The sequence below is a fragment of the Leptonotus elevatus genome, chromosome 6, assembly GCF_054856555.1.
Source record: "Leptonotus elevatus isolate MCC_2025b chromosome 6, RoL_Lele_1.0, whole genome shotgun sequence".
NCBI classification, from domain to species: Eukaryota; Metazoa; Chordata; class Actinopteri; order Syngnathiformes; family Syngnathidae; genus Leptonotus; species Leptonotus elevatus.
In genome coordinates, this window is record NC_141244.1 from 16,531,562 (window position 1) to 16,550,276 (window position 18,715).

Sequence of the window (18,715 nt, forward strand, 5' to 3'; positions counted from 1 at the left end):
TATCTATGAGGAATGTATAGGCACACAGAGACACAGTATAGGCTACATTTGTTTATGTACATTTGCTTTTTTTGAATTAATGAACTATGAATTAATCATGAATAAGTTTATGAATTGGCACAAAAAACAATAATGCACAAATAAAGCAAACCAACAAGAATTGCAAAAATCAGTCATTTATTTACCCATATTTTAATCAAGCAATGTATTGGAAATCTTTTAAAAGAGGACTTCTAAAGTAACTTTAGAAAAATATTTGGAAGGGGGAAAAAATAATTCCAAAAAGCAATGACGAACCTTGCACTTCATACACATCTTGAATATTTGAGCTTCAAGGCGTTCATATTTCAAAAAAATTTCAGCTAGTTTCAACTTTATCGTTCAAAATAAAGAATGGGAAACTAAACTCTCTTACTCAGCCCCTCTATTCTCCACTCTGTGTCCTACTCTACTTTCCAGATAGCTATTTTGCCATCACGCTGCGCAGATCCGCTCAGGACGTAGCGATCTTCAGCGGAGCAGAGCGTCTGGATGCTGTCCGAATGGGCCTGCAGCTCCTTCGCCACCGTCAGAGTCTCCGGGTGCACCACCATCAGCTGTCCTCTCAGCTGACCGCCACAATGACCTCCCACACCGCTCTCTCCGCAGCAGCCCACCCAGATCTGATGTGGATGACAAATAACACAGATAATAGTTCTAATTTTTGCAATAAATCATACCAAACACGGATTACCTGGTCCTTGACCCGGATCATGCAGGTAACCCCTGAGCAGCCTGTCAGGGGGATCTTCTTGAAAGCAGCTTTATGGCCGTCAGCGTTCCACACATAGAGCTCACCTGAGTCCGCCAAACCTGTCCAAAGCTCACCTCGCTGGAATACACACACACAGAAAAGGTTCATGGGTGAACTGGCGCCAAATGCACGCCGAATTGGTCTAGTCCATTGTTCTGGTTGACTTGTACATGTACGACAAAGATGGGGATGACTTACCTCTGGGATGACGATAAAACTGCTGAATCTACGTGCTGGGCCTCGTAGGTGCTCAGGCAGTGGCAGCCTTCTTTGGGGCATCCCGCTATTTTTTAGCTCCACAATGCTGTCACCGCAGCCTGTAAAGCAAGACAACACAAATATTTAGGAAGGTTGGTCTAATGTGCATAAAGGGATTATAAAGTGTGCACTTACAGCACCACAGTGTATCGCCGTGGATCTGTATGGAGGAGAGACGCTTGCAGTTGATGTGAATCTGTCGTTTCACCTTCAGGCTGGATGAATCCCACTGCAGGATTGTACCATCGCAGCTGCATGAGTAAATCTCAGAACTGCAGAGAAAGAGTATTAACATGATGAATAAACACACGTTTATAGTGGATGTCAACCTTAAAAGGTTCTTAATATTAATATGTTATATGTGACCTCACTAGTCTAAACATTACATTCTGATTAATATTACATTTGTGGAATATGAGTGATGTAGCAAAAGCCGTTTTGATCCATTTCAGAGGGCGGCCATTTTGTCACTTGCTGTCGAGTGAAAATGACATCATTGTTGCTCAGGGCTCAGGCAACGACCAATCACAGCTCACCTATTTTCTGAAGCTGAGCTGTGATTGGTTGTGTTACTTGAGCAACATTGATGTCATCTTCAGTTGACAGCAAGTGGCAAAATGGCCGCCCTTTGAGATGGACACAAACTGCTGGCTTTTGCTGTTTGACTCATTTTCCACTAACACAATATTAACCAGAATACCATATTATAATTAGGCTAGTTGGGCTGCATATAACATATTATTGTCAAAAAAAAATGTAAAGGGTGACTTCCCCTTTAAGTACAGGAAGTGTCTGGATTCTGGACGTGTCTACCTGCTTCGTTGATCTCTTGCGTCCAGCGCGAGTCCAGTCACCTCGTGTCTGTGCTCCGTCAGCTGTTTGTTGCAGGACAGGTTGTGAGTGTCGATGATGTAGATGACCGAGTCCTGGGAGCCGATCCACACCTGGTCGTGGACCAATCCCAGCATGCAGTTCTGTTGGGGACAGCTCCAGCTTCAGTTCGGTACATCAAAAAGTCTCAGTTGGGACATTGCTAGATACGATTTTGATTGCAACCTCTGGTGGTGACAGTATATTTCAAAAACAAACAAACTATGCACTCACCAGTTGTGACTCGCCAAGATGGATGGAGTCCTGCAGCATGGACCAGCTGGCAGCATCGAATACCACCACTCTGCCCCCGCTGAGGGCCACCCACAGTTTGGGATTCATCTCATTTTTTGAGTCATCGCATGTCAACTGACCTGTACCAGACAAGATGTCCTTTCACTGAACAAAAGTCTAGACACCCGGGCTGAGGGCCAAAGTAACTCCAATGCTAAGCAAGATAACTCATTCACTGCCATTGACAGCTATAGTCGTCAAAAATTCATTTGAACTATTTATATTAGTTTAATATTTTTTTCCCATTTGTTAACAAGAGGATGATTGATTTTTTCTGTACATTTAGAACAGATATAAAATGTGTTATTAATTGTGAGTTAACTTGTGAAGTCATGCGATTAATTACGATTACAAATTTTGATCGCCTGATGCCCCTACATTTTAATAATCTTTTCTTTTTTTTTAAGAAAAGATAAAAAATTAGGGGCATCAGGCAATTAAAATTTTTTAGCGTAATTAATTGCATGACTTCCCTAGTTAACTCACGATCACAAATTTAATATCTGTTCTATTACCAAAAAAATCTAGGTTTTCATACTCTTGTTAACAAAAGCGGGAAAAAAGTTAAACTAATATAATTAGTTAAAATGAATTTTTGACGTTTCACCCGAAAGTATACATCTTATGACTGAATGAAAATAATTTTTTTTAAAGTAAAACATTATCAGTAATTGCCACCAAAACATGTGTGTCAAACCAATATATAATATATACAACCCAATAAGGGTTTTACAAAACAAGCTTAAGAAGAATAACATACAGCGAATGAATGTATACATACATGAAAAGCATCACAGGTTCTACAAAGACTTACCTGGAGTGTAGAGCAGCACATGGACAGTCTGCGGCTCTGCCAGGTCCAAAGAGGGGTTAATTTTGTGTTTTAGCGTCTCGGAGGTAGTTTTGGGCACCATCATGGGCACTATTCAAAGAAAAATAGCAACAATGTAATGATGATAAGAACAAGAACATAGTTTAACTCATTCACTGCCATTGACGGCTATAGACGTCAACAATTCATTTTAACTATTTCTATTAGTTTAACATTATTTCCCACTTTTGTTAACAAGAGTATGAAAACCTAGATTTTTTTTGTATTAGAACAGATATAAAATTTGTGATTAATAATGAGTTAACTAGTGAAGTCATGCAATTACGATTAAAAATTGTAATCGCCTGACGGCCCTAATTTTTAATAATCTTTTCTTAAATTTTTTTTTTTTTTAAATATATAAAAACAAAAACTATATATATAATTATTTTTAAAGAAAAGATTATTAAAATATAGGGGCATCAGGCGATTTAATATTGTAAACATAATTAATTGCATGACTTCGCTAGTTAACTCACAAATAATCACACATTTTATATATGTTCTAAATGTAAAAAAAATATTAAAATCTAGGTTTTCATACTCTTGTTAACAAAAATGGAAAAAAAAAGTTAAACTAATATAAACAGTTCAAATGAATTTTTATTGATTAAAAAAAAAACAAAAAAACCTGCTGACTAAACAGTCACGTAAACAAGAGTTTTATCATTTCTGTCAAGTCAAGCGAGTACCTTCATGTTTGACCTTGTCAAAATAGGCCAGCTTGGAGGCAGCGCAGATTGACCTTTGGGTCTGCAGACAGCCCACCACGGCATCCATCAGCAGCACGTTGGTCAGAGCCTGAGTCATGTACTGAGGGTCCTAAAAACCACATCAGCTGAATGGTCCCGTTGGCTCTCCAAGCTAAAGTACGTATTTGTTTTTCCCTACCTTATGTTGGTCGGCCATCTTGCGCCCGGCCCACATCTCCTTGACCACAAGATTCCAGAGATCAGTTTCCGTCTTCAGGTTGGCCTCAAACGCCTCCAGCCTGCCGGAAGTCCGAATACGCAGCGAAGGAATGCGCACCAAGAGAAAAGGCGCCGAAGCGATCTTCACCTCCTGTGCACAAGACTTGCTAAAACAGATTCTGGTTTTGATGATTTGGTCGATTTTTCCACCTAGAAAGCCACCTGTATATCTCGGAACATTGTGATTTCCAGGAAGTCGGGTTGACCCTCCGGGAGCAAGAAGAGACGCTTCTGGGTCATGGCGATTTTACCAACGCCATGAGAGGTCTTGACAGAAGACGACAGCTTGTAGACGCACTCGCTGTGGTCCAGGTGCTCGATGACGTCGGCGGGGAGGTTGACGTCTTGAGCCTCTGCTTCAGTTTCCTTCCAGAAGGTGTAGAAGCTTTTGAAGAGCTCGGGGTCCACTTGCTTGGACTCGCCTTGACATACATTGCATGTACACATAAGACCTTCACATTTGCAACTAGACGGAGCGCTATGTGAGCAGTTAGCCTCATTCTGGACACAGATGGCCTAAACACTAGTCGCACTGACCTACTTATTCCAGGAAATTGTATTATTATGTCTGCAACAGTATTGTAACATTTATTTTGGCTGCTATTAAATTTATGTTTTTATTTTTTTTAGTCCAACCAGATTTCAGCCTCTACGTGTTGACATGCCAATGGAGCCAATCACATTTCAAATTCATCGTCAGCTGGCCTTTGAGGATGTGGTTATTTTTCTGTCCCTTGATTGGTTAGTAAGAGCAAGCTACATTCACCTAGCAAAACATGTCAAGAGAAATATGCACATACATTGATTGGCCATCAATATACGTAGTATGCAAAATAGTGTCCGACCTGTGACAATTGATCACTCTGATTGGCTGTTATTATTACTTTTGTTGTTGTGTTTCCATCCTTCTGTGATCTAGATTGCAATTGTATTTTGTTTCTGGCATCGTATTTGCACTGTGGCTCCGCCCATGTCTTCAGTTTAGTTCTGTATAGTTTTGAATGTTTATTCGCGTCTAATACTGTACATTATTGTGATTCCTTGGTTTATCAAACTCAGTATTTACACTCCATGACAGAACGGTTTCAGATGACACACAGTTGCGTTTTTGTATAGTATTGATGCTTTTTTATATGATCTTTTGCAGTATTAATTAGGTGCATAAAGCCATGTGTATTACCAAGGATCAAGCATCAAATGCCTGCCTCACAATGAGCTGACCAAACATGCAAAATCTAAAAACAAATAAAACCTGAAAGGAGCGGTTATTTAAAAAAAAAAAAAAATGCCCCAGAAACACTTGAAGCCACAAATGATCACGCAGCCTGATAAAACTAAGCATTTCTTTAATCTGTTACATAAACTTCGTTTTTTAAAAGCTGTGAGGCAAAATGTTCCACACTCCTGATCTAAATCAATTTCACAGAAATTTAAAAATAATCGCTTTATGTTTTCTCTTGCTATATCGAGGTCTACTTTCTGTTCTGGTTTATTAATTAGATATTATAAAATCATTATGATGTAATCACAATGTGTGACGAATGTGCTCTACTTTAGATTCCGGGTTGCATAGTGTATATTCCAGCGTTTAGGGTCACGTATTAGGTTGTCACCCTCCTTACATAATTGCCTCATATTTACATAAAAATATTTTTTGGGCCTGCTGAAATTGACTACATTGTTAGATAAACAGACCATTGAGTTCTCTCTGAAATAAAATTATATGCATGTATTATTGTTATTATTACTATTATTGTTTTATTGCATCAGTTTTTCGTATTTTCTGAGAAAACAGAAACAATGACGGAGGCCATTATGTTTTATATTTTTTTATTTTAACGATGTGTCTGTAAGCAGCAAAATTTACAGTCTACATACAGTGCTGTGCTTCATGCTAAACTGCCAATTAGAGCGGAGCAGATTATAAAACAGTTGCTTGATTCCACCATGAAACTAATTTGTACCATAAGAATTATAAATAACTTCAACAGAGAGACTTATGGAGTTCTTGGCCCTGCGTGCCTCCAAATCCAAATGCGGCTGCTTGGAAAATGTGTGGCAAATGTAATGAATTAAGGTTAAGGCTATGGCAGTTGGGTGCAGATACAAACAAGTATGCAAGTGAGCAAAACAATCCAAGTATTAATATTATAAATAGCCAACAGTTGCCCGAGTTAATACTATTTTATATAATGGTGTAAAAAATAAGTTGACCTAATTAGATAAGATTGATGGAAGGAATTCCCCTCAGTAAATGTCTTCCTGTCTTACCGCCAGTGAGCGCGACGAATAATCGATGTATGGTCGCCACGTCTTTAACAATCCCGGCCTCTTGGACGCAACGCACAAACTCCTCTCGATCCAGATGTTTCCGAGGGAGCTCAAACTTCTTGACGTCGTCGTGGAGCTGCACCGACGGCTTCTCGTTTTCCGTCTTCACCTGGCGATCAATTGAGAACAGTGATCCCTCTGGATGTTGAGTTGAGAAAGGTGCGAGGACACTGACCTTGAGGATGAGTCTTTTGAGCTCAGGCCATCTGTTGGCTTGCTGCTGTTCTTCCTGTATGAGCGAGTCCACAAGCCATGTGACCACTCGTGTGGGGAAGATGGCCGTGTCCGTCTTGTGCAGCGTTTGGAAGTCGCACAGAGCGTTGAGGTGACGCGAACGCCGCAGATTGGTGAAACCACGCAGGTAGTAGTATCTTAGGAACAAGAAACCACTTTTAGTTAATCGTTTATGTTAAAATCCATCCACGTTGATACACAATTGAATAGAAGAGTTGTAACAAAAGAAAAAGTCATGTTTTATAAACACACTTTAAAATCAATTATGTAGGTAACAGGAAGCCAGTGTAGGGATTTAAGGACAGGAGTGATAAGCTCAGTTTTTCTAGCTGATGTTGCCACAGGGTAAATAAAAGTGGTCCAAGAATCCAACCTTGGGGGACTCCGCATGTTAAAGTGACCCACACAGATGTATGATCACCAATGGAAACAACATCACAGATTTCTTGAAACATTTTCTTAAAACCAGGGGTGTCAAAATCAGTGCGTTAATTTTGAGTTAATTTAAAGTACCATTAACGCACGCCACTAGTGTTTTTAACGTGCAATTAATGACCGCGCCTTACTTGGAAAGCCTGTACTGGAAAAATTCCAGTCACAATACAGCAGACACATCCACGTCAAATTTTTGCAGTACATTTTTTTAATAATAATGCATATATTTGTGGAGACTGGGTTAAAGTTGTATTTTACAATTTGAAAAATGTGCAGAATTTCACAAGTTACTTCATGTTAAAGATTATATAGCTCTTAATATGAAAAGAAAAAATGCACTGAGCTGTCACCAACATCTTACAAATGTAATTATGCCATCTAGTGGCAGAAATTTGACCTCAATGCAAATCAATATCACACTCTTTTTTTTTTTTTTTACACTACAGTACATCTTTTTAATTGTAATTTTTATGGTTTATTATGAAATTACTGCATCAATGACTAAAAGATACAGCCATATTTCTATTTAACATTTTTTTTTTACTTTTATGTTAACAAGAGTATAAAAACTTATTGTACATTTTATTGTACATTTAGAACAGATATAACATTTGCGATTAATTGTGAGTTCACTATTGAGATCATGCAATTAATTAAAAAATGTAATCACCTGGCACCCCTACTTAAAACATTCCAAATACTATTGAGCCCATTTTATGGGTTATGCAGTTGAACAAAATCTCTTTGAAGCTACCTAGAAATGACCAATGTACTCAAAAAATGTAGCTTTAAAACAAAACAGCATACTTTTAGGCATCGGTTCGTGAGACTTGTGTGTGTATGTGGGTCTAGTCAGTGCTAAATGTGCTTACCTACTTTCACTTTCCTACATGAAATAAGGCCTTTTTTGGGGGGGGGGGGGGTAACAACTCTACAAGATGTGTTTGTGAAGTGGTGAGTCCAAAAAAAGGGCAGTTCATTAATTTTAATCAAATCCTACATTATGTTCTCGGAAGAGGCAAACGTGTAGGCTACTAGTTTAAAATGTCCCTGAAATGTAAACATTTATTACCATGGCACAGATGAAATGCGAGACGTATTGTTTTGGTCGTTCGTTGGTTTGATAGAAAACATCCAACTTTGCTAACTGAAACGGAAATGGAAACGAATCCAAAGTGGTTCTTGAAGGTATTTTTGGTCAAACATCCATCCATCCAAACATATCCTATTTTAAATGTCCGCTGTTACAGTCTATTTGCACCGGGGCCAAGCGGATAATTCCTGTACAGTAAAAATACCTGGCTAGTAGAGCAGAGTTGTCATTTTGGATAGAGTCGATCTCCTTGCCAAGAAGCTCAATCAGCTGACTGTAATAACTTTGGACAGCATGGAAGGACAGACAGTTTGGGAATTCTGGGAGCTTGAATATCTTCACAGGCTTAGGAGGCATCCTCGGTGCTAGCATATTGTGGAAAAAGGAAAATATTGGTCAGTCCGTTCAACCGCATGGGGAATTCTACTCAAATGTTCCTCTCCAGTCTCACCAGGTTCGCACGTTAGCAATTTGGACAGTAGTGAACTTCTTTGAAAGCTCATGGTTTGGTCTTGGTCACCCAGCCTGGGGAGGCTCATTCCTTGTCTCGTGATCAGCTTGTTCTCAGGCAGGGAGCTCTTTCTCCGGGCTTGAATCTCCTGCATGGTGGGCCTGCGCGGGCTTTCCATTGATGATTTCTTCCTGGTGGAAACACAATCATAAAACAGACATTTATTTTCTTTCTAGATCTAACAACCCACAAACTGCATGGATAGTAAAGGTTGAACCAATTAGCCGACTAGTTTGTTAAACATTACATTTCTGTATCAAGTCAAACTCAGTAAAATCAGTTGAACAAAAATGACCAGCCATGCAATGCAGCAGGGATCGATAGCATAGGATCAATTAAGGTACTTAATAATTGATGCTATGATACAATAAAACGGATGAAAATATATTTCAACACAGGTACAAATACGACACAAAGCTTACTTTTGCATCTCTGATCGCGTGCTGATTTCCATGCGAGCAAAGTTGTCCATCTTCCTGTTGAGTCGGTCCCTGAGGAAAGAATAAAAGATGTGTGTCTCCAAAACCTGCAACAAAGCCAGATCCACGTCAGCACAAGAAGGTGTCCAAATGTCGATTTTTCATCATACTCTAGCAAATGTTACAGATTCAAATTACTTTATTGGTAATTTTTTTTATTTTTTTTTAAGAAGCTGTTCTTAGACACATCACACAAGGAAGTGTGGCAGCTCTGAACTGTCAGCAAGGTAAGAGAATTCTCTCTTAACTGTAAAAAAACAACAACAAAGAGAATTGTTGTCCGAAAAAAGGGCAAACTCTGGTATTTACAACTTAAACATAGTGAGGCATTGTTGGAGACTTCAACTTCCCATTCCCATCTGAGTAAATTCAGCGCGTTGACGACTCACGTGTTCACATCATACAAGGTAAACAGCAGAGGAGAAATACAGTCACTATTTTGAGTTTGTATCAGCTAAAAACAAAACTATTAAGGTTTGTTGCACATTCTGTGCTGTCGACGGAGGGTTTTCTAGCTTCAATAACACCTCGAAAAAAACAAAAATAAAACAATGGGTTGCAGCGCAGCTTAGAGAAAGTCACACCAGATTTAGTGTCCCGAATTTAATTGCTATACAGTATTGATCATAATAATAATAAAACATTTTAAAAGTTTTGCCATTACAACGTTAATAGTTAAATATCTCAAGTAAAAAAAAGACTGCCCTTTAATTTAAGATTCTATTTTAAAAAAAAAAGAAGTGGAAAGTGAAATACCTTTTAAAAATGAGAAAATTATTATTATTATTATTATTATTATTATTAACAGCCCATTTATGTTAAGTGACATTTACTGTATTTTTTTTTTTTACAGTATAAATGATTAATACCAACATATATATATATATATATATATATATATATATATATATATATATATATATATATATATATATATATATATATATCGAAAAGGTTGCCTTTTTTTATTAAAAAAAAAGTTTTTTTAAAAATGGACACCGTTAAAAATGCATTTTCAATTATGTGGCAAAATCGGTTGTCATTTTTACGTTTAGCAGTGTTGCCGATATCTGCTGAATGTAACTATTAAAGTAACTTGTAATCTAACTTAGTTACTTTTAAAATCAAGTAATCATTGTGGCAACTAAGATACTGTTTAAAGAAAGTAATCGGTAAAGTAACTAAGTTACTTTTTCGAGGTAGCTATGTGCAACACTGAGGATAACTAACAAAAAGCATTTACATTCTTGTAGAAAAGTTGTTCTGTCGGTTCTCTGCTTTTCAGGAACTCTTCACTGTTAAACACGCGGTGTTCGTAGTTCAAGTGGCTGCTAACATGCCTGCACACACGTGGAAATATATAAATGGCTCTTTCTCATATTGGTTGTCATTCGATTGTGAAAGCTTAGCTAATGTATTCGAAGTGTATATTGAGAAGTGATGACCTGAATATGTTGACAATGAGTTCCGTGGTGATCCTCTGGATGTCACAGTTCAGATTGCGCTGCCACGCCCGTCTCTGGGCACGCTGATCCTCCATGTCAGTGCAACTTGCGCGTTTGCATTGGTCCAAGTCAAAATGGGTCTGCAGAGATTGGCACCTAAACAAAAACACGCAAATTGTTTAAACTTGTAGGATTCTTCAGTATGTTGCTTACTTACCTCTGTGTGAAGCAGTGTGCTGCAAGCATTGGGATCTCCGGTAGGTCCAAAGTCTCCGAGCAAGAAGTGGACACGCTTCCATGATCAATATTGATGAGGATCAGATCGTCTGTTTCCTGCATGGACAGAAACAAAACAATACTTGAACAAATAACATTTTGCAATCGGTTTTATGGACCACGAGTGCTCACCGCAGCAACTTCCTCGAAATGGCAGAGGTGGCAGCCCATGAGGAAGGCGGTCGGTGCCATGAGGAAGTCCAGCATGCCTCTGGCCAGGACGGGAACGTAAGGATGCTGCCATGATAGAGGCTGCAAAAACAAGATAAGTCGTAACAGGATAAATGTGTTTATTGTGTGGGAGTTAATGGTATGTGTAACTTCATCAAGGCCAAAGGAATCTAATGCAAATACAGTACATAAAAAATACTAAATAGTACACCGCACTCCACAATATGAAACAAGATTAGGATGTCTGCCTTCTGCCAGGGGCGGAGCTACGTTGTGGCCAGGGGTGGCCATAGCCATATCTGGCCACCCCATATTAAGGAGGAAAAATTTGACACCTGTGACTTTCCTGTCAGTTTCATATGGATGCAATATTCTTCGATCACTTAATATACTCTGCTACAATACATTCATATTGATTGTATATGAATGAATTGAATATGATTTATAACAGTGTTGGAGTAACACTGGTTAAGTGTGAAAAAAGTAACACTTTGAAAAGTGTCAGATTTACACTCATTGGTGTGGACACATATAAACACTTTTCTAGTGTTAGATTTAACACTCTCAGTGTTAATCTAACACTGGTAATTTGTTTTCTGTGTACCATTGACTTCTTGTCAATTTATTATCCCATGTTAATTAATTTTGTTAGTTAAAATCAAAACTAATGCATTGAGTTAAAATTTGCTGAAAATTGTTAATTAAAAATGTATGTATTCTGTAGTAAATTAAAATGGTATTTTTTTTTTTAAATGATCAAAACATTTTTTTTTTCGTAAACAGTTTAAAGTTTACAGTGACATATACAATGACAACAGAAGAATAATTAACACAAAACAGACATTACAACAATTCAAACATATAAACTTGGGTCAACATAAAAATGGGTAAAATTAAATTAAAAGAAAAAGAATAACAACAAACCTTGATAAACAGTCCTATGTAATTTTATGTTAACCAAATTTAGTTAGTTAAACATATGTACTTACCAAACACAAATTAGGTTATTCTAAAAACATATATTTTTTAACTATGCAAATTTTGTGTTTTATGGTGCTATTGTTTTTAGTTGTATTTAATAAATAAATGTAGGCCAATCTGTAAAATGTATTAATACAATCAAAATGTGTAAAAAAAACAAAAAAAACAACATGAGTTATATTATTAAAGTTAAATTCCTGCTGTTGTACTTATCATAATTTGGATTCAATGTTACCAATCTCTAAGATATGATAACATTAAATCAATCCCCCAAAATATGTAACATAGTACATGAACTTTTTTTCTCACTTTTTTGTATTCATAAAGCACCGTTAAGATGCCTCCATGCAACAATGTCATTCACAAAAACGGATTGAATTACATCCCACCATTAATGAGCGTACCTGCAGAAAAAGCAGCAAGCTCTCTGCCACCAGCGTCAGTCGGGCCCAGTTGGCGGAAAAGAGCACCACCCTTTGCTCCTGGAGGAGGCACGATAACACCTGCACAGAGAAGACAAGGTGACATTTCCAGCCAGGACAGCAACAAGGAGGTCTTAATGTGCGCACGACCTGCAGGAGGGAATGCGGGCGGAAGCAGATGAAAGGCAGATGAAGGTCTAAATCTACAGCTGGGGAATCTTTCTCTTCTCTGGATGGCAATTCGATGGTCAGGGGGTGCAAGGTAAACATCTATTGGGGTTGGGGGTGAGGGGGGGGGTCATGTGGTACATCACAATCAAGAAATAAGAGTTGTTTTTAAAATGATGGCTGTCATGTGGTACCAAATGGAGTTGTCCAGGAGGAGGGACGGGCACCAGTGCCAATTTGGCCGCAAATTCCTTCACCTTCTCCTCAACGGTGGAAAAATGACAAGCTCGAAGGTCTATCAGGAGACTGACAAGAGAAACAGGAAGAAAGAAATACATTACATGCAGCACAGATATACAAAACACTTCTCAAAACTGTACATTCATCCTGCTTCATTGTCACTCACCATGACAGACAGTCTTTCAGCGCAGTGAAGTACGGATACTTGGATATAACGCACAAACTGTAGGCACAGAACAGTTCAGATGCAGCTCCGTTCTGGTCTGAGGACGTCCACTCCTGTAACACACGGCAAACCTACGTCATGCAACTTGACTTCATCTCAGGTCACATTTGCGTCTGTTTAGTGCTGCCAACCTGGACGGGGCGAGAACACTGCATGACGACTCCATGGGACTTGTTGCCAAAGACGTCAGTGAAAACCAGGAAGTGGAACTGTTCCTCTGACTTGACATTGGTCACTTGGAGCCCGCCTGGGGAAACAAAGGCACGCACGGTATTTCATGTTATCACATGAGTTCAACAGATGAGATCAGAAATGTGACTATGACATGATGCACACAATAATAGCTTTTGAAAATGTTTTATTTTTTAGCTGTTAGCTTGAGTGAAAGCTGAGCTGTTATTACAGTTCATAGCAAAGCTTTTTGTTACATTTTCATAATTATTTTTAATTGAAAAAACATTCAAACAGATGAACAATTTTTTTTATTGATTTTCAAATGAAAAAAATTCAATACAATTAATATTACAATTAAATAATTTATAAAATAAATAATAAATTAAATATAAATAAAAACTAAAATTATATATATATATATATATATATATATATATATATTATTTAATAAAAAAAATTCAATTAAATCTAAATAATTAAATAAGAGTGCATAATAAGCCGTTTACTTACATTTGCATTTTTTTTTAATTATAATAATATGCAGTTTTAAAATGTATGACTGTAGCCTACATAATATGCCTCAATTTAAAAAAAAAAAAAACGAAATTAAAGTAACTGGTGCCTTTTGTGAGAGAATAACATTCATAGCTGACATACAGTAGGCTATGTCATTCCACACGGCTGTCTTATATCATGCGACAGTCTAAAGCCCTTTTCGCACTGCACTTAGCAGGTCACAGCGCGCCAACGTCAGAACCCATTCATTGTGTATGTGGTGAGGGGCAGGTATCACGGAATGGAGAGATACAGAGCTGCTGCAGGAGTTTTTTTTTTTAAGTGCATTTCAATATATTCTGTGTTTGGTCATGTGTATGATGCAATACCAGGGAAGCAGAGTTGAGGCAAAACCGTGAGGTCGATGTCTTTGGGAACGGCGACGTCGTTACTGCCTTTTCTCCCGTTTGCGGCTTCTTCACCTGCACAGTTGCGACGCGCTATAGCAACAGCACACAAGTATGAGTACAAACGTATTCAAACTTTTGCAATGTTAATCTCACACCTTGGACGGGTGTTGCGGCGGATGAAGAAGATCGCTTCCTTTTCTTCTTCAGCAAGGAACGATGCTTCCTCCCATGCGGCCTCACTGCTTCATTCTCAGCTTGCGGCCTGCTGACAAAGGGAGGCGCCAGGACGTGCAGGACCTCCGGCTCCAAAAGCACGTGCTCCACACGTCTGCGGCAGTTCACAGCCTTCAAGGAAAGTTGTCGTACGCTTTTTCATCAGTCCGTCCGTCCAACTATTATTTTAAGTTTTAGTACCTGGCAGACCTCCTGTAGTTTCTCACTGGAAGCTCCCACCACGACACAGACCTCCAGAAGAGGAGGAGGAAGATGGTCCGACATTGCTGACACGGGTTCAGATGTTGAACAAAGTCCTCACATCTGCTGCAACACAAGCGTTGAGCTGCAAGAGGGAGTGTGGGGGGCAGTGGCAAGGGGGGATGATAAGCAAATTAGACACGATAAGTTATTGTTTGAACTAGTGATGAAGGACATTCAAAGTAATTGCTGTTGTTTGAATTAGATTAGCATTCTGATGTTTTTTTTCCACTTTCAGAAAATTGACCATTTATTACGGATTACAGACTTTTTAATTTTAGGTTTTAAATTCTTTGTAGACATTTGCCTTCAGTATGTAAAAATTGTGCTCTAATAGCTTGAAATCCTTCAGAAAGTCCCAAGTTGCATTTCATGGGAGCCAACTAAAGCGGATGTTCACAGAACGCCCCCGCTGGAGAAGGCGTATCATTGTAAGAAATTGACAATTAAGTGTGATGAATGTAAATACTGATGCTGCATGGACAACATTTATAGCAGCGGTTACTTGATTTTCTTACACCAAGTACAACCTAAAAAAGAAATACCCCAATTGGAGTCAACGTACAGTATTGAGTTTAAAAAGAAAAAAAGTTGAAGCCACCATAACATTACGCAGTTTGAACGTTTAATTCAGTGATTCTTTGACATACCACTAGAGGGAGCACTCATACAGCTTGTGGTATTTGCACGATACTTTGAGAACCACATAATTCTGCAGTATAGAATACTTGAGCATGATCCAAAGCATACCACATCAAGCTGCTAATGGAATGGTTGTTCTGACAATTGTTGAAATGGTTTTTAATTTTATTTTGTATTTTATTTATATGTGTTTATTATTATTAACATTTTATTTGAGTTATTTTTGTTTTATTAATTTTATTATTATTTAAACGTTTTTTTTTAAATTGTTTATTTGACAATAGTTTAAACCCCTGAAAATGGAGGTAAACCGCTCCTTGCTGAAAGTTTTCATTTCTATTTGATTTCAAATCAATTGTGGTGTTGTAGAAGACAAAATCATGACCAAATACTACAATGTAATGTGTACTTTCTATTTATGCCCACATCAGCATCTGAGAATGCATGTCTTTGCAACGCGATCAAAGAGGCAGGGTGTACAAATGTATTCATTCGCCATAACATCCCTAAGACATGACCACATTATAAAACACAAATTAAACGTCACAGTTCTTATCTGTATATCATCTTCTCTTATGAGCCAGTATAATAGAAGTGCATGACTGTGTTAATTGCGCCGCACACCACAGCTGCACTTGTGTCATGTTCTCTTTGTTGAACACGTTTCGATTCACAATCCTTTTTATGAGCTTGGCATGGAGTGGTACATATTTGTTTTTATTTGCACGTATAGATTTTGTGTCTTCCCTAAACATCATTGCAACATCGGGGACTCTCTTTGCTGAGCAAAAGGCACATATTTTACTTACCACCAAACAAAATGAGCACAACAAGTATATATATATATATAAATTATAAAATAAATAAATATATAAATAATGATGATCTCCACTTTATTTACTCATATGTACTCAGTGTGAAGTCGGGCCTGTTTAATTGAACATTAAGCTATTGTGTTGTATGAATGGCAACAGGTGGATACACAAGTCAAATGTACCTTCTGCCATCAAGTAAAGAAAAATTAATTGTTCTGCATATCACTGTACGTCAGTGACATAGATAGATGAAGAAAGTTAATTTACTTGTAAGTTAAAAAAAAAATACTAATTATGAAAATGAAATAGCAAAAAAATAATTGAATAATTTGCTGCAGTGCATGTGATAATCTTTCTTGGCACATGTGTCTGGTTCAGATAATAATGTTGCATTCTGACCACAGATGTTTTTGTTTTTTGCTTTGTGACTCCCACGAAGACCGTAAAACCGCATAACTGGTAGAAGAAATAAAAAAGAAACGTGATTTATAGTTCAATGGACACTTTCCAAACTGTGAATTTGCACTGAGGCACATCATGGCAATTAAAGCAGCATGTGGTAATTTGCAGTAAACATATTAAGTACCATTTTGTTCTCCATATTATTAAAAATAATCATGCTTTTACCACCACTACTACTACAAATGCATGTGCAAATAGAATAATAGAACATTACTCTCTGCCAATGTAGACATTGCAATAAACACACAACAGATAACTAAACGGTCCATCAGCACATATTAAAGTATGTATATTGTTGGCGTTGGGCCGAAATCTTGGACCTCCAAAATCGTCACTCTTCAGGAGACTCTAAAAACGCGCAACAATAAACATGACTTCATCAAAGAGAGCAAGCCATTTTCAACACTTTAGATTGGTCAGTAATTCGAAAAAATGACACCGACACGTGTCGACTGACCAAAAGTATAGATAAAAATATTAAATTGTGACTTATGATATTTCGGCCCAATGCCAGCAATATTTACACACACTCAACTTTTAAGTCACTGCTGCACTCTCTAATTGGATCATTTAAAAAGTGCAAATAAAAATGAGGAAAAAATTGTGGTAAACTGCAATGCATCATATTGAGAGCTGCTTTTAATATTTTAGAAAATAAATAATTTACACCTTAAATGGCCAAAATATTAGAAACAAACGCTAATGATGTAAAACACAAAGGTTAAGCCATTTTAAATAAAGATTTTAAAAAACACATTTTCAGTATATACATAATCCAATGATGTTGAATAAATGAATCAACATTTAATTCATATATAAGAAATATATAAGAAATTAATAATTAAATAATGTGTACACCCCATTGGGGACAGCTTGGAGACTACTTGCTAATCAAATACCGTAGCGTTTTATTAAAATAATAATAATAATGTTATATAGTGTTTTTCAAATAGACTCGAGATGTATATAGTACTACAACAATATTTAGACAGGTAATCTACAAATAAAATGCTATCTAATAACCCATTTTTTTACAAACGTAAAAAGTACTACGTGCGTTTGTGTGTGCGTGCATCACTCACCTCTTTCCTCCTCAGTGCAGCCCCTCATCAAACTGGCGCGCGCCAAGAAGAGAAAAAAGGAAAAGCAGCTTCTTCCCTTTTGTCTGTGTGCAAACATGCGCACTGAGAGCAGTAGCTGGTTCACGTCTTCACGTAACGTGTCATCATAGAAGTGAAACAAACTTCATTTGAACCGAAAAGGTTGGCATGCTTTCGAAGAGACACCAAAAGTGATTTATGGGATGGCAATTCTCAAAATTCCAAGATGCTCTTAAACACAACTACCGTCGATTAAGAATCACAGGATTAAACCATGTAACAAATTCCATGCTGTTCCATAATTAAGCAGCAGGGAGCGGCCGTTAATAAGACTGTCGTCAGAGCACAAACTTTCCGGGTGGAAATGTCTTAAATGTCGTTCCACATCTAAGGATTTTTCGTTTTCATTTATTTATTTTACTTACTGTATTTGTTTAATTTAAACATTGCTTACAAACATGTATGATGAAATTGTGACAACTGACACTCACCTGTTTCCAATTACAACATTAAATATCAATTAAATATAGATTGTAAAGTATTTGCAAATTATTATATATTGTTTATATTTACATTTTACACAGCCTCCCAACTTCATTGGAATGGAGGGTTGGCTAATTTAAGTAAATGATAGTATGAAAAACAGTTATTGGCCAAAATACGCAAAAATCAAAAGAACAACATTCAGTAAGTTGGTAACTTGAGTGTGCCTCCTTTTGCCACGTGACGACGTTGAATTCAAAATGCAGCCGCTCGTATTCTTACTGGCACAAATAGATGGTAACACATCACACCTGTTCTCAATTCACTGCACTGGTAATCCGTAAAAAAAACAATGATTGATTTTAAAATCCTTCTACTGGTTTATAAAGATTTACATTATCTGGAATTACAGTACATAAGGGTCTGTGAGGTTGTGATGAGCTTTATTGCATTGTCCTATAACCACTGTAAAGTACACTTACTTTTAACAAGAGTTGTTATCTTGACATCTGGATCACTTGGAAAACCCTAAAGTCAAGACAACAAAGGGCTCAACATGTGTGCATGTATTGTCAACAAATGACAGAAAAC

The 18,715-nt window shown here is 37.5% G+C and overlaps 1 protein-coding gene across 1 annotated transcript; it reads right to left on the bottom strand.

Annotated features, from left to right (window-relative positions):
- Positions 1-378: 378 nt before the first annotated feature.
- On the bottom strand, positions 379-14,646 carry LOC147172300 (DENN domain-containing protein 3-like). Its single transcript, XM_086078833.1, has 27 exons — positions 14,563-14,646; positions 14,304-14,493; positions 14,128-14,238; positions 13,201-13,316; positions 13,010-13,122; positions 12,798-12,909; positions 12,586-12,705; positions 12,418-12,516; positions 10,994-11,113; positions 10,803-10,918; positions 10,586-10,741; positions 10,384-10,480; positions 9,084-9,187; positions 8,602-8,792; positions 8,356-8,515; positions 6,564-6,759; positions 6,329-6,497; positions 4,220-4,479; positions 3,978-4,148; positions 3,779-3,908; positions 3,030-3,137; positions 2,156-2,295; positions 1,865-2,025; positions 1,187-1,323; positions 992-1,110; positions 734-871; positions 379-662 (listed from the first exon to the last, which is right to left on the bottom strand). Exons 1-27 carry the CDS (start codon positions 14,644-14,646, stop codon positions 444-446), a joined length of 3,837 nt encoding a protein of 1,278 aa, XP_085934959.1. The 3' UTR covers positions 379-443.
- Between the last annotated feature and the right edge of the window lie 4,069 nt (positions 14,647-18,715).

Coding starts and splice junctions, on each gene's coding strand:
- LOC147172300 (XM_086078833.1), bottom strand. CDS start 14,646: ATGTCGGACCATCTTCCTCCTCCTCTTCTGGAGGTCTGTGTCGTGGTG. Junction 10,742..10,802: donor GCACACTGCTTCACACAGAG/GTAAGTAAGCAA, acceptor GTTTTTGTTTAG/GTGCCAATCTCTGCAGACCC. Junction 872..991: donor GTTTTATCGTCATCCCAGAG/GTAAGTCATCCC, acceptor TGTGTATTCCAG/CGAGGTGAGCTTTGGACAGG.